General features: G+C 38.9%; 1 protein-coding gene across 1 annotated transcript in view; it reads left to right on the top strand.

Annotated features, from left to right (window-relative positions):
* The window catches only part of Mef2c (myocyte enhancer factor 2C), a 124,969-nt gene that overhangs the window by 90,726 nt on the left and 14,540 nt on the right, over positions 1-19,703 (top strand). The window contains exons 5-6 of the mRNA XM_059276308.1: positions 953-1,139; positions 3,301-3,348. Coding sequence (XP_059132291.1) covers positions 953-1,139; positions 3,301-3,348 — 235 coding nt within the window. The remainder of the gene's footprint in view (positions 1-952; positions 1,140-3,300; positions 3,349-19,703) is intronic.

The following is a 19,703-nucleotide window of genomic DNA, read 5'->3' as shown; positions in this document are numbered from 1 at the left end:
CATGTGCAGTGTTTCGTTATAAGTGCTGTATGCCTTGATACCGTGAGTCCTCTGGCATGTATTTGAACAGTATTTTCATTTGTAATGCTGACAAAAGGGGAAAGAAAAGAGTGTTTACAACTATGATGAGTTCCTGCAAGCAGAAACAGAAACAGAATTTTGCTTAAATTGCCAAAATAATAGCAAAAAATCAATAATTGGAACCTGGACCACTCTAATTAGACATTCGCACAGCTTCAGCTCCCCAAATATTTGCCAACTCTCTCATTTGAGATATGGACCTTGCCATGTGGCAGGGGTAGTACCTATACAGCAAAATGTGAAGCTTTGCATATTTTTGAGCTATCCCTTTAAAATATGAGCTAGTGAGTGATATGTACTCTGCTGAAACCTGTACCTTAAAATGCCTATTATCTTTTGAGTTGCTATTAAAAGACAGACTTTTAAAAATAATAATTAAACTATATGTGCTATTCACAGGCCTGAAGATGATTTTATGTCATTAAACTGCTGCATAAATATGCTTCAATAAGCAATTAAACCGAAGGATCTGGTTTGCATTTTAATCCCCCCCCCTTTTCTCTGTGAAGTCATCACAGTCATGTACCTTTGATCTTACAGTCATTTCTGGCACCAGATTCAGATATCACAAATGAATAATTATTACTTCATAGAATGGAATTCAAAGACAATGGAGCCTAATGAAACGGGGCTTTGTTTCCCTCAGAAATGAAACCTTTTCTAAGAGTTGCAAAGAAAGAGTTCTTAAGCACAGTGAAGAAATCAATTTATGATTGCACATCTTGAGACCCTGTCTTGACGGTAATCTACACACTGCACGGTTTAGAATGTGGAATTTTTCTTGGAGAAGCTCATGCTGTCTGTCCTTGGATGCCCCGATAGCATCCTTCTGTCTTACTTACATGGCTTTTCCCTCGTTTCTGCTCCACAGGCTGTTCCACCTCCCAACTTTGAGATGCCGGTTTCCATCCCCGTGTCCAGCCATAACAGTTTGGTATACAGCAACCCTGTCAGCTCACTGGGGAACCCCAGCCTTCTGCCACTGGCTCACCCTTCTCTGCAGAGGAATAGTATGTCTCCCGGCGTAACACATAGACCTCCAAGTGCAGGTAACACAGGTATGTCCTTCAAAGGACGTAATGTTAACAAGTTGTTAGAAGGAGCCTTCTAGCAAAGGCTTTCTTCCCTAGGAAGTGCACTCTGGTTTCCCATGTCTATCCTTTCATCTCTCACCATCCACACCTTACTAACTACTCTCTGACAGAGTCTAAGTTCTTCAGAGAAGAACTTAGTATCTTTCAAAATATTTCTTAGCCCACCCTTTGTCTTTCCTGGCTGTCAAATATCTCCTCCAGTGGCTATATTTTAACCACATACTTTATCAAACAGTGTGTCAAATATCTAGTCTACACACTTTTGTCCCTTGTCTCGTCTGCATAAAATATCATTTTCTCTCTTCCTACGGAAGTGTCGCCTCTTACATGAAACCATTCTCTGTGTTCTCCAATAACATCTGTCCCTATATGTAATTGTTTGGATCAATTTTTTTTGAGACAACTTATCCAAGAACGAATGTAAGGTAGAAAGGAACTGTGTGATACGCTAGCATGGCTTATAAGGAGTATGGAGTAAGAACACAGCTGAATCAGAAACACAGTTAAGAGCATGTCCCATATTCAGATACACTCACCACAAATTTGCCTCTGCATTATGAAAAATCCTTACTGCTGTTCAATTCACAATGACCTAGGGACATAAAATTATTGCTCAGAAAAAAAACAGTCATTCTGAGTGTGTGAATCCAGCTAAATATGTTATGATGTACTGTATTGAATATGTGTCTTTTTCTCCACTGACTTGAAGAATCTTGAAAGGAAGAATGCCCATTTGATTTGCCAAGCTCACAGTGGGAGCTAAGTCAGTGTGTACTGAATATAACTAAGCCATTCCTTCATAGTTCCAGAAGCAGCATCAAAAATAATTGTATTTCTAATCTCATACAGCAGTCCATTGTGTATTTACATTCTGGTTTTAAGGAGGCACTCCACAGGGTACTTTCAATAGCTAAGGCACATTTAACTGTACTAAGAGCAGCTTATTTATGGAAGCACTTTTTCCTCTAGAAGATTTTATAAATCTTGAACCAGAGAAGTATGTACAAAAGACTTCACTGTGCCATTCTCTCTTTTAAAATATGATTGAAATTTTATATAAATTTTAATAGCCATATAAATTCTTTTTAGGTCATATTCAGATCAAATGTATTTGAATATCCTATTTGGTAACTCATGTTCATTTATTGTTTTAAATTTGATTCTTTGTCTTCAAAACTGTGTTTGGTGGGAAATAGCAACAATTTTCTTAAAATATAATAAACGTATTTTCTGATTCCAAAACTGGGAACCAAGTAATAACAATAAAGTATCACTTAGAAAGAACTAAGAACTCTCAATTAGATGATATTGCCACTATTCTTCTAGATCTTGTTCTTTAAAATTTAAAAATACTAATTATATTCCGACTTACTGAAAGATCACAACTCTTACTAAGAAACATAGCTGTTATCACACTTATCTGTTTACTTATTTGTTAATTTCCAAGGGGACATGCCAGTGCCATTGCCCGAGTGTGGTGACAGGAGGGTAATGTCCAGAAGTTAGTTTTCTTCCAGTGTGGGGGTCCAGGAGATGGAGCACAGGCCGTCATGTTTGGTGGTAACTGCCATAACCTGCTGAACCACATTTTTAGCCCACAGTTTTAGCAATGAATTTTAGCATGTGTTTAAATCTGTGGCAATGAAAGCTTGTGTCTCATGTCATGAAGTAAAATTCCACTAGAAATATTAGTCAACTTATGAGAAAATAAAATTTATATTCAATTAATATATTATTGCACAAAATTAATCCTATAAAATATATTTAGAAAGAAACTAGACATCAGACATGTGGCTATCAAGGCATATGTTAGAAATGAAGTGGGGTTTTCTTTTTATTTACTGTGAAGTACCTCTTTAGGAGAAAACTAGACCTGAAAATAATAATGCATAGGCTATTCACAGACTGTAGTTTTCTAATGTAATCGTTCCTAGAAAAAAAATTCCGCAAAATGTCAGTGAGTGAATGTATTTTTAACATTTGAGCACAGCATGTCACCATAAAACAAATGTCAGCCCTCGCGGCTTAGGTAGAGCATTTTAAGACCATCTCTCAGGAGAGGCACTGTGCTCTGTCCCATTGGCCCTTCGCCTTTCTCCTTTTGATCTTCCTCTTTACTCCATAGGTGGTCTGATGGGTGGAGACCTCACATCCGGTGCAGGCACCAGCGCAGGTAAGCACAGATCTCAGCGCCGCAGCATGTGGCACTGGCCTCAGTCTGTGGGTGATTTCCAAGAAACTCGAAAGCTCCTTCTGAAGGAGGGGTGGTCGAACAGTGACTGACAAAGGAACTGTGTGTTAGATGGAGTCTTGCTTGGGACAGCTTAGCCAAGGCGAAGTGGTCACAAACCTCACCTGTCATGTCCAGTGTGTTAATGACGACAGTGTCCTTGTGTCTCTTCTGCAGTAAGAGAAGTCTAAGAACAAAATAACTGGTCTGCAGAGAACTGTAGATTCTGATCAGATCACCTCAGTCCCTGATACCACTCTTAGACAAGAGTGTTTTAGGGAAGCCATACTTCTCATGCTCTCTGTTGATCAGTTCCTAATTGAATTAATCATGTTCACTCAAAGTACTGATATCCTGTCCATTTCTAAAAAGGACAGCAGGAGTAAGACTGCAACCATTCAACAGTATTGGTAGTAAAACCATATTTGGCATTAACATGAAGACTCAGAGAAAGAACATCAGTAGACCATGCTGCCACAAAAACCTTTACATACATTTCATCTCTTAAGAATATCTTCAGCAGTGACTAATTGTCTCATAGTCACATTTCTTCAGGTTCCCATATTAATTTATAATGTTGCAATTATTGAGATGTTGATATCCGTGTCAATGCAGATGCGTAATATAGCACAGTACTTTCAACTGCCAACTCTAGTTTACTATCAGCGTAAGAAGTAACCATGGTAATTTCTACAGCTGGAACATGCTATAAATTTAAAATAGGAGGCAGGCATGAGTGACACAAGGTTATGTTTGAAGTGTCAAAAAAATCAAGTTTATTGAAATATGCATGGACAGCCTAATTAAAACATTGTACTAGGGTCAAATATAATAGCATGCTAATTATAAAAAAGAAGATAAGGAAAATTGGCATACAAAAACATTTTTATACATACACCTATTGGAGGTGGTGTTTCTTCTGGGTTTTGGTTTTTTATTACTTCAATGAGTGATGCAGAAATATCAGAACTTCCAGAGAGTAGATAGGAAGGAGGAATAACCATAGTTCCCTATCATATAAACTTTTAAAGATTAGATAGAGCCAAACCAGTAAGTAAATACAACAGTATTTTCCTAGACAATGAATTTGTCATATTTGATTTCTTTCTCTGCAGAAAATACTTTGCAATGAGTAATATCAAAATTCAAGAACCAGAAAAGGTCCAGACAGGTGTTTCCTAGGTAGAAGTACCAGCCACACACTGGCTAGAGTCAGTGGTGGGCCGGCAGGGGAGTCACAGGGACCAAGTTATAACCTAAGAAAAGTAGTCTAGACGACATAACTTTGTCTACTATTTCACTAAGCCAGCTTGATTACTATTAAAGGAACAACCAGTATTGGAAGTAAACATTAAGAAAAATGCTTTTTTGTTTTTGTTTTGTAAATGTGGGGGAAAAAACTTTGGGTTACTAAACTTTGATGCAAATGGTCTCTTGTTACTATTTAATAGCAACGATGCTTTAAAATCTGATGTTAAAAATAAGAAGTGTTTGATTGTTCAGTTCTGCTGTTATTGTTAATTGCCTGACAGCCTTTTAAGTTTAATCATTCTCCAAGAATAAAGAAGATATTCTGTCTTTAAAATATAAAAGTTTGCCATATACAGAGTGTAAAACCATTAGAAAAAAAAAATCTCAGGAGTTAAACCAACTCATCCCACCACCTCTGAACATATGCCTTAGGCACATGATGCCTTATATCTGGAAATAGAAGGAATCAGGCTGTCGATATGGCTCAGTGGGCAAGTGTTTGCCAGGCTGGGGATCAAGCTCAGAGGGTAAATGTTTGCCATTCGTGCCCGACAGTCTGAGCATCAAAGCATCTGTAATCATGCCGTGTTCCTGTGGAGGATGGGAGGCAGACACAGGACAGTATCCTAAAGCTCCTGGGCCAGCTAGTCCAACATGTACAGCAGAGAACAACAGGAAAGCCTCTGTCATACATATGGGAAGCAAGGACCAGTTCTCGAGGCTGCTCCCCCCACATTGATGGTGGCGCTGACCCCGTGCCCAAGCCTACACCAAAATATGCATACATTACATATACACAGAGATAGAAATAGAAGGAACAGAGGGAAAACTGTGGCTGCACCTTATTACTGAATATAATTTCCTGGTGTGTCATAGTCACACATGCATCAATTTCGTAGTTTCTACATGTAAAAGTTACTTAACCATTTTTTTTAAATAGAGGAAGCAGTCCTTTCTGACCCTGGTTCCGAGGAACACCTGTTACAGATACCATTTAGTCTTCAGCACAGCCATGTCCTGCTTGTAAGCTCACTCATCTTTGCCTTCTTTTTCATGCCAGCCAGTATCGTATGTCAAGGCTGAATACATCTGTGCTGATGTCAGAGAATCACATAGCACCGAGGGTAAGCAAGGCCAGCCAGGAAGTCTTTGCATTCTCACTGAAGAAAACTAAAGCAAAACTACCAAAAGATATCCTCCACATTTTTAACATTGTTATTTAAACTCAAGGCCTCAGAGTTAGAACCTTTAAGGCCAAATGGCAAGACTACACCCAAAATAATATTTGAAACCTTTGTTGTTTACTTTTCAAAATCCAATCATCTCAACTAGTTACAAACACACAAACAAAAAACAGCAAAGGTATAGTTTCACTAGGGGAGGCAGTAACATTGACTGTGACTTACTGTGTGACTTAAAAATACAGTCAAATAGATAAGCATTCTCTTTCTCATCTGGGCCTGGGTACATGTAGTAACTTTCCCACCTAGTCTGGGAGCTATTATGTAGTCATTCTGTGAGCCACCTCGTCCCGTTAACTCTATTTCCAAGGTACTTCCTAGGTTAACCCCTCTCCCTCCATAACTATCCTAGTGCCCTGATTCAGACTCACAGCACTTCCCCCGGACTGGTTCTAAAGCTTCCTTACCCACCTTTCTGTTCCATGTCACATTCCCCATAGTCTCCCTGTGGCTGATCAGTCTTTCTCAAAGCCTCACACTAATTACATGTCATCATTGACATGCATAAAACTCAATGAGTTCCAAGCTCTCACACAATTACCCAAGAGCCTCCTATCTGTGGCCCAGGGTTGCGTTCTTTTCTGTCATGGCCTTCAAAAGCGTCTTGTACTCCACCTTCACTAATAACAAACATTTGAATAGTTCATAATACGCATTCTTTTACACAACAAAAAAAAAAAAACGTGACCCAACCAACCTTGTAGCTGTCTTTTAAAGCAGATGCTGCCATTGTGCCAACTCTACATATGGGTAAACCGAGGCATGGAGAAGCTAGTTAATGGCCTAACGTAGAAACCCAGAAGTCTGTCTCCAGAGTCCGTGCTTCTAACTGCCTCACTATACCGTGCCCCCCACCCAGGGCAGTGTCAAGCCCTCCTCTCCTCCCACCTGCCCATTCCTAACTCTTCTTCCTCCTCCTGCTCTGTGCTCCTGAGTACTGTCTGTCCTTGTTCAGAATCCAGTTCAACCTTCCAGAGCCCTGTGCCTCCCCTCTGTACTTCCAGGGCATCCTACACTGACGTTAAATGCTCCTTTGCACTGTGATTACAGTCTCTGTGCACATTTGTCCTGGACACTGCTGTTTGGGGCAGACCAGTCTTTGTTTGTGTCTCAGCTCAATACTTAAAAGTTAGCACACAGCAGATGTCCAGTAAATGTTTGCTCCCTGAATAAAACACCAATCTCTGAGATATAAAGCTTTAATAATAATAATAATACCTTTTATTATTAAATAAATAATAAAGCTTTAATAAACTAAAAAGTGAGAATACTTCCAAAAACCGTAATGTTAAATTAAAAAAAAAAGCCCTTGCTCCATACTTCACAAAGATAATGTATTCATTTCAGACTGTATAAGTGAATGTCTAATTGATAAAATGGCTGAGCACCATTGACTGACAAAGCAAGGTTTTACTACATTCTTTAATACAGTTTTTAAAAAAAACTAAATAGCTGATATATAGCAGAAAGTGAAAATGAAGATTGGTATCTCAAACCATCACAAATCACTTCTTAAAACAATGAGTCTCTTATCATCGCTTAGAATAAAATAATTACCAAGAGAACGGGAAGTTGTGCTGCAGAAGTAATGAAATGGTCGTGTGCTCTTGGTATAAGGGACATATACAGCAAGTCATTATAATACATTAGTAACGATGACACTTCTAGCTTTCAGTTGACAGTTACTCATCCACGACTTATCCCTTTCCTCTCAACAACCAAAATGAGACGTCACTGCTTTTAAAATACATTTTGTCATGTCTCTGTACATTAAAGCTTTTAACATGTTAACTACATGGTTATTGATGATTGTAAGATCAAGTTCAATTGAATTTTTGTTGTAATCATTACATTTAATGGAAATAACCATTAGCATAGCAATACCTTGTGCTGGATCAGGTGCCATCAAATGAATAACTTCTGGTTTTACTTTGTTAATAATATACTTACCTTGTACAGAGCAGAGGGCATACATATTTACTGATTCATGGTTAAGATTTAATCACAGAAGAAATAAATAAAAAATTAAAAAAGAAATTAAGATTTAATCATAGTTGGGGGAGAACTTTAGAAATCATTTTGAAAAAATAAGAAAATATGACAATCTACATAGCTATTTGACAATAAGACAAAGAAGATTTATGCATATTGGTTAATAATTTTAATTGGCATTCATTGTAAATTACATATCATTTTATATAAAAAGAAACTAACAGCTGTTTCTTTATTTTGATTGTCAATTGTTTACTATTTTATGCATTTGGTTGTCAAGCATTGCCACTTCTGGAATGCTTAATTTCCATCAGCTAACTAGGTGGAGACATGTGGCTTGCAATGTATTGTGGCGGATACACACTGGCAGGCCAATAACACAAGCTGCTTTCTAGACTGTAGACAGACCGGGCTAGACCTTCCCTCACAACTCAGCACCTTGAAGCTAAGTACTCACACTGAAGCTAAGACACAATTATCATTATAATCCGTTTGCAGGCAACGTTTTATGATCATCGTGATCACATAATCACAAAACTTGACACTTTTTAAAATTGAGGTAGCAGTGAAAAGAAAAAAAAAATCATACTACAGTATAGAACCAAGTGGGAGAGGCAGTGATCATGCAGAGATTAAACACTTACACATTTCTTATTCAATAATTTTATAAATTTGAGGAAGTGACTGAATTTGTTTATAAAGACGACTTAGTAAGTTCGCCTTTTGCTTTTTAAAAAATTTCAAATTGCAGCATTTAGAAAGAAAATATACCAATTGGTTGCTTTCAAATAAGAAAACTAATTTTAGTATAAAAATAAAATTTGCATGTCACTGTTTTGAGGGTTGAGGTGGATGTGCTACATTCCCAAGCCAGATTTTTATAACTTAAAAATATTAAGTAAGATATGAAGAAAACTAGGCCAATTGTTGAGTTCTGCTATGAAAGTATAATTCTGTTAGTCTGTATTGTTCAGAAGAAAAAAAGAAAGAGAGAAAGAGAAAGGAAGGGGGGGAGGGAGGAAGGAAGGAAGGAAGAAAAAGAAAGAAAGAAAGAAAGAAAGAAAGAAAGAAAGAAAGAAAGAAAGAAAGAAAGAAAGAAAGAAAGGAAGAAAGGAAGAAAGGAAGAAAAGAAAGAAAGAAAGAAAGAAAGAAAGAAACTCTGAACTCATTTTCAGTTTTACCTTGGATGTTCCCAAAATATAAAGATTCTACAGCCTTGCTTTGTTATTATCTAAGAAACTAAATAACAATGATATTTTTAACTTAAACCAAGGTTACCAAGATTTATTAAAGGGGAAAAAATTAGTCTTTTAATTGGATCAGCTGGGGCACATGATACACAGTCACTGCCAGGAAAATCAGTATCCATTTTTGGTGTACAAGACCTGGCAGATTACAGATAAAGCAGAACCCTGCCACACTTCTCTAGGGACTGACGCTAGTCTGGGGAAGGCAGGTCTAAACTAAGACTTAAGGAAACATGCCACAAACTAACTCAGCATGATAAGACCCACCTTTAGCCGCTGGGCTCTGCCTTAGCTCCTAAGGAATTTGATTTCCAGAGAGGAAAAAAAGAAAATCTCAGGTCGTAGCTTCCTTGAGCAGTGTTTCTCAACCTTCTTAATGCTGAGACCCTTTAATACGGTTCATCCTGTTGTGGTGACTCTCAACCATAAAACTAATTTTGTTGCTACTTCATAACTGTAATTTTGCTACATTATGAATCATAATGTAAATATCTGATATGTAGAAGGTCTTAGGTAACCCTTGTGAAGGAGTTGTTCAACCCCCAAAGGGGTCACAATCTACAGGTTGAGAATTGCTACACACCTAGAGAGTCTTCAAGCAGATATTGGAGCCTTTCTTTAATTATTAGTTCTGATTTACCAAGCTATGTTTATTTATTTGTTTGTGACAGTGTTTTACTGTTACCCAGGCTAGAACTCATGCACTCAAGTGATTCCCACACATAGTCCTTCTGAATATCTGGGACTACAGATGTGGATGTACCACTGTGCTCAACTTTCACACTGTTTTTAGTCACCTGTAAATTATGTATAGTAAAGTAATGTGAAAATTTGTTTCTTCGTTCATATCCTATAAATTGGCTATAAGAATGGGACTGCTAATAAAACTTTGGTATTTTTAATTTTAAGTTTAAACAATTAATATGCCCCACACACAATATTAATTTTACTCAAAATCTGAAATTCCTTTTCTCATAAGTGCCTTTTTACTTTCTTTTCCTAGTTCTCTCTGATGTCTGATTTTGACATCACCATAAGATTTTTAAAAATCTTTTTCTCCATAGCTTATATTTAGTTTTTTGTAAATTTGTTACAATTATTTATTTACTGTGTGCATTGGGGGTATGTCATGGCACTTTTCCAGTTGTCAGAGGACCACTTGAAAGAGTTGAGTCTCTTCTTCCATAATGTGGGTCCCAGGGACTGAACTTAGGTTGGCAAGCTTAGCAGCGGGCACCTGAATCATCTCCCCAACCCATCACCTAAGATTTGATTTAGATAACACAGGGGGAAAAAGTGTGTCTATGAGGAACATGAAGTTACACATAAATAGACAGCAGCTGCTGAAGGGGGGATGATTAAAGGGCCTCTCTTAAATCAACTGCTTCGCTCTTATGGACTTTCTTATGTGATGCTATGGGGCTGATAGCCAAGAGCATAGTTTTCTATTTTTAGGTGATTTTTGCCAATAACTTAAATTTTACTGATAGATTTATATAACATTTTTGTTGAATTCCAATTCAATGAGTATGCGATCCTAGCATCTCCTGTTTGGAAGACAGTAGTTATTTTAAAGAATTAAAACTGGAGATCCTAAAATCTTGAGCAGCAGTTTCAGCTCTGTGGGTGCTAAGGGTGCTAAGGATTCACAAGGTTTATTTATTATGGCACTGTTTCAATTGTTTGAACTCAGTGTTGAAGTGTTCAACTGTCTTCCTAAACACTGAGTCCTTCCTTTACAATTTTTTTTTACCCACATTATACCGAAGGACAGATCCTGCTTTTTCTGAACTAGGAGGAGAACCTGTTGGACTAACAGCTCTTACAGCAGTGAGATCGAAATCCGGCTGTGTCTAATTTACATATTCAAACATGATGGTACTAATTTACATAGCGAGCATGAAAAAAATAACCTTTAGTTAGACTAGTATTCAGTCTAATGAAATCAATAAAGTCATTGAGCAAAGTTTTTGCCTTTGGAATTGCTTCCTTTGGGAAAATACACCATTGGTATACACTGAAAATATTAAATAACCCAAAAAATGCCTGATATACAAGCTCCTTAAGAGTTGACATTCTTGTCTTTAAAAGGGTAAAGTTTTATTGTACAAGATTGGTGTAGGAATCGCATGAGAGAGTCAGCACAGAGCACCTAGCATAGTTCTCACCCTAGAGTAAGTGCTTGTTAACAAATGTTGGCCTTTGTTAGTGTTACAATGATCATATCCTTGGTTTTCTAACCAAGAAAAAAGTGTGGCTTGATTCCGATCCAGTACTCTTCCCTAAATGTGCGCTCCACAGTACTAGCACAATAGTAGTCTTCGCAAAGACATCAGACCTGGGCTGTGTCCTTGGGGGTGTGAGGGAAGCAAGTGTATTAATAAATCTGAGGCAGCATGTGAGCGCAGCAAGCGCCGCGCCACACATTTCACTTTGAACGTTATGAACTTCACATGTGTTCAAAGCAGTTGTGTAAATGTTAAAACCACAAGTCATCACTCCTTCCCTTCTGTCACATTCTCCCTAATTTACACTGTCTCAATATTTTTGTTTAGAAAAATGACTGAAAGAATGAGCGATTGTGTCAATAATGAAGACACCCCCTCATTTTTATCAAAGAGACAGCCCCAAAAAATCTCAGGAAGTGAACAATTAAATGAGTCATAAATCTAATATTCACGGTTAAATGGAGTTTTTTTTTTTAAGATAGTAAGTTTTGATGTTATGGTGCCATTAAAAATGATCCCTTCAGTAAGTCAGTACCCAAAGTATGTGGGTATTCTAAGAGGCTATATGCAAAGAAAAATCAGATTGTCCTCCTCTTCCTTCCTTGTGGATGAGAGTTTTTTCAGAGATGGGGGAAATACAGAAGGCACGCTAAATTCCAAACATCTGGTCTTTGTAGTGATGCAGTGGAGGCCTGCCTTTGGATATGTATCAAAGCTCTCACATTTGCTGCCCGGGTGACTGCAGAAGCCTCCTTAGCTTTAGTTCCTCATTCATTAAAAGCTGGGTGACAGAGCGAGGCCCACGTGATGATTAGGACAAAGGAGAGCACAAGGCTGCTTCGACGTGGACCCCCTTTCCTTGGAGAAGCTACTTAATACAAGTAGAAGCCCTGGGCTTCTGCTTCAGAGTCGAGTGAACAGCACACGCTCTGTAAAAGCCAGTATCTACTTGACCCAGAGTAGTTTTCTAAAATTGCCGAGGGAGCAAGGCCTCACTGGGGTTTCTTCATGGTCCAGGGTTCTATGTTACTATACGTCCACTGAGATGCCCCAGAAAGAGGAGAAACAGGATTCTGAGGCTAGGAATCTGTAATCAGGAATCTTCAGTAGGACAAAAACCAGAGATCTGATTTAATCCATCTACAGCAGGCGTGCTGAAAAAAGTCATCATTTCCAGACTTCTGACCCAAAATGTCATCTTTTCTTAGAGCCATCCATAAAAATGAACTCTTTTTTGAAACAAAACAAAAACCCTTATTTTGATTTACAACAGCTGAAAAACACAGTTGTTTTGTTTTGTTTTATTTTTTCAAATTCTTAACTGGGTTTCAGGCATTCAATACAGAGTGATATGAGACTGCAGTCTAGAAAGTCAGAGGGTGTCTACGAAGATATATGCAGGTTTGGGACATAAAATGACACCTTTGGTGAAAAAGCAAGCTTGCAGTCTTAAAGCTCTTTGAAAGTCAAATGTAAATTAGTTGATGGTGGTGACAGTGTTTACATAAATATGGCAGCTCCCATTTAACAAGGCAATGTATGGAAAGTATTTTCAAAATGGTTCTAATAAAAGAAAAAAATGAAGGAGCTATGGGCATAACTCAGTGGAAGAGCATGTGCTTAGCACATGGAAGGTCTTGGGTTCAATCACCAGCATGAAAGAAAATTAAAATTACAAGAAGTCTAAGTGGAGAAAACACTTAGCTGAAGTAAAAGCAACCAATCAATCCATGGAAGGTTGAGCTGGGTCGTCATCGTAGGATTTTTCTGTGGCAGTGTGCCCCAAACTTTCCCAGATCAGATGACACGAACGAATCCCCACACAGAGCAACTCTGATGCACCTCTGTTAGAAATTGTTTTCAAAACAACTGATAATAGATGCCGTAAAATACTAGACATTTTTCTGCTGTGTTAGCAGCTCTAATAGAGGCTTGTCTTCTTAATTGACGGTAAATAGGTAAACATCTCTACTCCTGATTTAAATTTTAGTAAATCTCATTTTAAAGTATGTCTAATCATCGACCCCAAATAGTGTACTACAGTAGCTGCTCCAGCTCTTCGTGCATCTAACCCCATCATATCCTGTTCATTGTAAACACTGTCCAGGAGACTAGTAATATGGCTTGACACATCACTATTCTCTACCTTTTTATATAAATTGTCATCCAAACCAGCCTTAATATGTCTTGTTTTGCTTTGCCTTATTTTGACTTGCTCAATTTTAGTTTGAGGTGCTGATTGAACCCAGGGCTTCTCCAATCCCAGGCAAGCGCTCTAGAACTAGGCTCCACCCCTCAGCATCAGTCTTACTATTTGCAATGCCCACTAATGTGGCCTTCAAATTTCCACTTCTCCTTTAGCTTAGGAGAAGCTCTGAGTCTCCTGTCTTCAGCCTCACTGTTTTCTTCCTTTATAATCTTTGATTTTAGAATGAGACAACATGTGAAAGCCTTTAGAATCTAGAACTTAATTTTCAGAGAGCAGTGCAGCATACACTTAGGGCATGGACAGGCTGCTTGAGTTCATATTGTATCTCTACAAGTGGATGACTTTTTTGTGTGTTGAGCAAGTTACTAGGCCTCGCTGTTTTGTTTGTTTGTTTTTTATACTAATGAAATACTTTTAATATCTCACAGGGTTATTCTCGAGAGGATTAAAGGTCTTTTCTGCCCATATTTGATATCAGCTACCTGGCACTCCTGGGGCGGGGGGATATAATGGGCATGCTTGATGTCACATGATTGGCAGATAATGCTTCGCGGTGTTTACTGTTGTTGCTGTTGGTATATGGTCAGTTGGCAATGCCTGCCTCTGATTCGCATTACTCTTAGGCGTCTCTTACCTAATGAAACAGTGTTTCCTGCTGAGAAGGCAAAAGCTCCACCCAGTTGAAGGAACTTTGAGAGAAACACGGTTACAATCTGAGGTGATCTGCGTTGGCCTCCTTTGTGCCCAACTCCAGTAAACTAGCCGTGTCACTGCTGTGTCATCTAGACCTCTTTCAGAAGGCTCTGTGTGGTGTGTGCATCTTAACTAGCTTCCGTGGTAGCAGTCTAACCCCCTTTTAAGTGTTTGGTTCCTAACACACCAGGTTAACCATGCTAACCCCTTGAGAGCTTTCCTTTGCTGCCCATTTTAAAGTTAGCATGAGCCAAGATGCTTGTGTTAGCTAATCCTATTTTTCCAAACGTTGAAAACTGCGTATCCTAAAGCAGCCAGTATTTTACCGTCACAGAAGTAGTCAGGATTCATCAGACTTCACTGTTTCATGCTTCCTGTCTTGGAAAAGTCTTCCTTAACCTTCAAACAAAGCCCTGCTTACACTTAGTTGGCACTGCCCGACAGTTTTTAAATGAAGCTTCACTTAAGTGAATTTTTGAGAGTTACATTAAGAGAACCCGTGACAATAAACATTTGTCAGTATGAAAGATCAGTGTCTTGTTTACGTTTTTGTGTCACTGGGGGATAGGTCCACCTTATTGGATCCTACCACAAGTAGCACATTACTTAATAGGTAAGACAAGCTAAAAAGAGGGTTCAATTAATTCCTATAGACAAATTTAGTAGATGGACAATTACATGGTTTCTGGGCTAACATACCATATGGCTGAGAAACAGTTTTATTGGTATACTTGGCCTCCAGAATACAGTGCTGATCCAAATTAAGAATTTTGTAAGTAGCATAAAGAGAAGATACTCTCAGTGTTTAAATTTAAGGTTTTTCATTCCATTTTCAGTCATCACCTCCTGGTCCCCAGTAACTCATCCCTTAGTGCCATTTCTGAGTAATTCCTAATCCTCTAGCTCTACTCTACGTGTTTCTCCAATACATGAAGCGTCACTGTACAAACGAACAGTCATGTAGTGTCACTGTCTCTAATGCAGTGACAGCTTAGAGAAGAGTCAGTTCAGTGTGGACAGAAGTTATCTGAAAGGCGCCAGGAAAGAGTCCCCACTGTAGCTGGTCCTTAAAAGACAAATTTGAATTAGAGAGGAGCTTGAGCTCGGACAGATGTTGAACCAGCAGAGCAAAGACTCGGACATATTCCGAGCATGTGAGTCTTCTGTGGCCACTGGAAACCAGGTTAGACAGAGGGGGTCAGCTGTAGAAAGTCCTGAGAGACAGGCAGGGCACTGACCCCACTGTGTTAAACAGTGTTTGGAAAAAAAAAAAAAAAAAAAGAACAGGACAGAAAGGGCAGTTAAGAATGATGCCTCCAGGTGTGAGCCAACTTCACACGTTTATACAGAAGTTTGCATACAGCCCAGACCTCCTGAAACTCAACTTAGGACATGAGAGGAATCCTTCCGCTAGAGAATAGAATAGGTGGAGGATTTTGAAAGATTTAGTCAAATGGGGATATAAGAATGATGGCAGTATACACGTGCATACAGGCAGGGTTTCTTTTTTGGGGGGAAAATTGAAAAAGATTTAGTATCTTGTAGAATATAGAGATGGAGGGAGGGGAGCAAAAGGTCTAAGATGACAATTTGGGAGGTAAGGCTGCCTTGCAAGAATTAGACCCAGGCCCTATGGTTAATTTCAGCTTCGTGCTTACTGATGTTCTGTGATGTTATTTATAATTGAAAGATTAAAAGAAAAGACAGAAAACAAATGAGAAGCCTGCTAATACCTAACCGTCCAAATAAAGAAAGTTGTCAAACTCTGGGCTCAGAGGAGTGCATGCTCAGCTGAGCTCTGTGTGACAAGGCCAAGTGTCTGCCTCATAATATCTCCAGCCAGGAGTGTGTTCTCTGAATTTACAACTTCCTAAAATAGGAGTGAGTGAAAACAAGTGAAGGAGAAAATGCAGGAAAAGTGATTGTAAGTTACTGTGGGGGAAATTAGCTCTATATTTCAAGTCTTAAGTATTTACACTAATACATCATATTTATACACTTGTAGCAAGAGAAGTCCAGTCTGTCATCCTTTACATAAGTTACATCATGAAAGCTTACACTGTTTTACAAGAAACAATATTTTAATCAAATGAAACCATAAAGGCTTCATTGGACTCTAAAGTTGGTCTGTACCTCATTTTCCTATAATCTATAATCAGGAAACCCATTTGCCATACTTTATAATTTTTGTCCTTTTAAGTGGTCAGAGGACTGTGACATCTGCATGCAGTCACGTCTAAATTGATAATTGTCCAAGTGGAGTATAATTTTAAACCATAGCATCAAGAAAGTTGCATCTGTATATTAGAAGGTTGTTGAGAGGTGGTGTTTCCCACCTCCTGGGCCCCTGAATTTAAATGTGACCGCGCTCTCTGGTGGATTTATCTTAAGGTGGGAGAACAGCGTCCACCCAGGCTGAAGCAGTCTCAGTGAGGAGGAGGCTGTGGTTTCCCAGCCAACTTAAATGCAGGCTCTTCTTAGCAGTAAACCACACACATGTATTCATCATTGATTTCCAAATGATAGGTTTCAATATCACTGGTCTAGGGTCTACAGTCTCACATTCCTGAATCTATATTATGCCAAAAGAATAACAATTTGGTGGCTGGAAACAGAAATGGTTATTATACGGCTCCAAAATGCTAGCTGGCACAATATGCTTAAAATAGCAGAAATTTACTCATAAAAAATAGAATTTATTTGTTCATAAAAATAACTTTATGCTCTAAAAATATAAATGTTAAAAAAAAGTCATCATAGCTGAAAATATTTTACATTCAGTATGTAAACACCTTAAAAGTATGTAACTAATCTTCTAAAGTGGTGTAATTTCCAAATAACAGGAAATATTTCAAGTGAGAGACATGGAACCCTTTTTAATTCAGTTTTTTACTTCTGAGGTGTTTACTGAGTGAAAACTCATGTATGTATGTTTCCTTTTTCTCCCTCTCCCTACTGCTGCCTCAAATTGCGTTTTAAAATGTGGGCAGAGAGACCTCGGCTTTTTTGAAACGTCTCTTTTTGAAGAGACTTTTCACAGCCTCTGTGAAGCCTTTCCATTTTCTCACACTGGCCCCATGCCTGTCCTATCTCAGGACAGCACATTTCTCGAAGCGGTTTTACTTCCTTTTAGCAGAATTATGCCTCCATGCAAACCAGCATCGGCTTCTACCCAGGCAGGGCTTCAGTCTCTTCTCAGCTGCTAGGCTTCACTGCACTGCTTAACTGACATTTCTTCTTCTTCTTCTTTTGAAATTACTAGGCTAGTTTTCCATTTGATTGTTTATGTAAACCAGATCTCACCCAGGGTTAACATGTACATGACACATGTCACTCGGTACGCCTGTCTGAGCTACAGCAGGTGGGAATGTGAACTGCCAACATCTTGGTTTTCTCCTTTCCCTTTCATTCAGGAGATTCTACAATTCAGTGTAAGGCCCTAACACAGAATAATGATCCGGGGGGACACATTCAGTACAAAACTGCTCTGAGTATCCTCACTCACCCATCTTTTTTCTTAGGAATATAATTTGTTTATATTTCTCCTTGTGAGAAAAGGTAAACGTGTTGTTTTGTTTAAGAACTTTTTTTTACTACCAAACGCTGTCCAAATTAACTGTAACGGATAATTGGGTTTTGACATATTTAGCTAGCTATAATTTAGCAACTTTTCTTGATGGTTTATTATAGAAGACTAATTTATATTCAAATTCAGTGCAAATTTCTTAAGCAACTACTTTGTAGTTGACACATGTGTTGGGGGTGTTTCATTTGTTTTATTTTAGTTTTGCCTCAAGAAACTTGTTAATTTTTATCCATAATCCAATTGCAAGATTGAATCTTGCAGTTTTTAATGTGTTCAGCTTATTTATTGATTCATGAAACAAAACAGGTGAATGAATTGGATATGAAGAACAAATGTGTTTTGGATCAGATGCTCCAAGTGGATTTTAATCTAAAAAGTGTCCCCAGGGGACACAGTGTGGAAAGTAAGGAGCCAGCATGAGGTGGAAGAGATGCGAGAGGGTGAATATGTCAAAATATATTGTATACATGTGTGAGCATGTCATAATGAAACCATTACTTTGTAAAATTAATATCCACTTAGCAAAAGGTTCTTACACGTGTCTTCTTGAAATAGTGCTTTCTCTTCCCACCTCCTTGTCTCTACCTGAAGCCATTGCCATGGTCTCAAGAATGATCCACACAACTGGGCTTCCCCAAGTCCAGGCTTTCCAGTGCCTGTAGATATCCGACCACTCTATCTGATCAGTTCTATCTCTGTTCTAAAACTCTGGGTGGTCTCCGTTTCTACCACGTTCACAGATCAACCTCCATAATCCTCCACAGAGCACTCCTTTTTCATTGGCTCCTTTGAAAGCAGATTCCTCTCTGTTTTCCTAAGGATGCTGGGTAAAATCCTTCCTCAGCCCTCTCCCTACCCAGTCACCCAAATCACAGGCTTAACTACCTCCTCTCTTTTGTTGAAAAGCAAATTAGTTCCTGAACCTGCATTATGTAATCTCTTCTCCCGTAGAAGGTGGATAATGTATAATGTATATTATTCTACAAGCGTCTTGCCCTGGGCAGTCTTGTTTGTTTGTACACAAGTGTGGATTGCTTTATTACAAAGGAATTCAGAGCCTTCCAAGGCTGTAGCCTTGTCTCTGCCACCTCACTGAGTAGCACCTGGTCTTATCCTCCTAAGAGTAAGTCTTTTGTGCAGACGACAATAACAACCAAGTTTAACGTCCTTTGGAAAACAACTGGCTGGTTTTCTAGGGACCATTATAGAATCCTGCAGTGGGTTTCTCCTGTTCTCCATCAAGAAACCAGCAGACAGCTTTGTGAGTCATCTCTTACTCCAGTTCAGGTTGCCTTTCCACCCAGCTCCTTAGCTGTTTCTATTGGGGTAGTGTATTTTAGATATGGGAAACGTAAGCTTTGAAATGCCCACTTCGTTAGTAGGGAGCTAAATATCAGACCCTAAAAGAGCCCTAAGCCTTCACAATTAGTGACTTTCCTTGTGTCTGAATGACTCAGCACTTCTCTGGGGGCGTCATAGCTGCGGTGCGAGGACTGTCACTTTTGAAGATTTTCATGAGCAGAAAAATCGCGCCAGGCTTCAGGCTATGTGCTGAGCTTGGTGAGAAGGGTAAGCCAGATAGATGCAAGGGAGGCCACGGCAAGCATTCACTTAGAGCCAAGGAGACTGAACTGCAAAACGTGGATGCAGCCTCCCCTCCCCCGGCCTGCCCTAGAAATTACAGCCTTGCTGCCTTGTCCCTTCTTCATCGAAGGATGCACAGACACACAGAATAAAACCCAAACCAACAAACTGAAAGAGTGAGTCACTCCGGCCCGCCTCCACCAAACTAGTCAATTAAAGTGCAGGACCAATTCTGTGCTTTTCTTAGATCCTGATCTGGCTGTCTGA

This window comes from Peromyscus eremicus, chromosome 11 (genome assembly GCF_949786415.1).
Source record: "Peromyscus eremicus chromosome 11, PerEre_H2_v1, whole genome shotgun sequence".
In the NCBI taxonomy this organism is placed as follows: Eukaryota; Metazoa; Chordata; class Mammalia; order Rodentia; family Cricetidae; genus Peromyscus; species Peromyscus eremicus.
The sequence above is the reverse complement of the archived record's forward strand: the minus strand, read 5'-3'. Positions and strand labels throughout refer to the sequence as shown.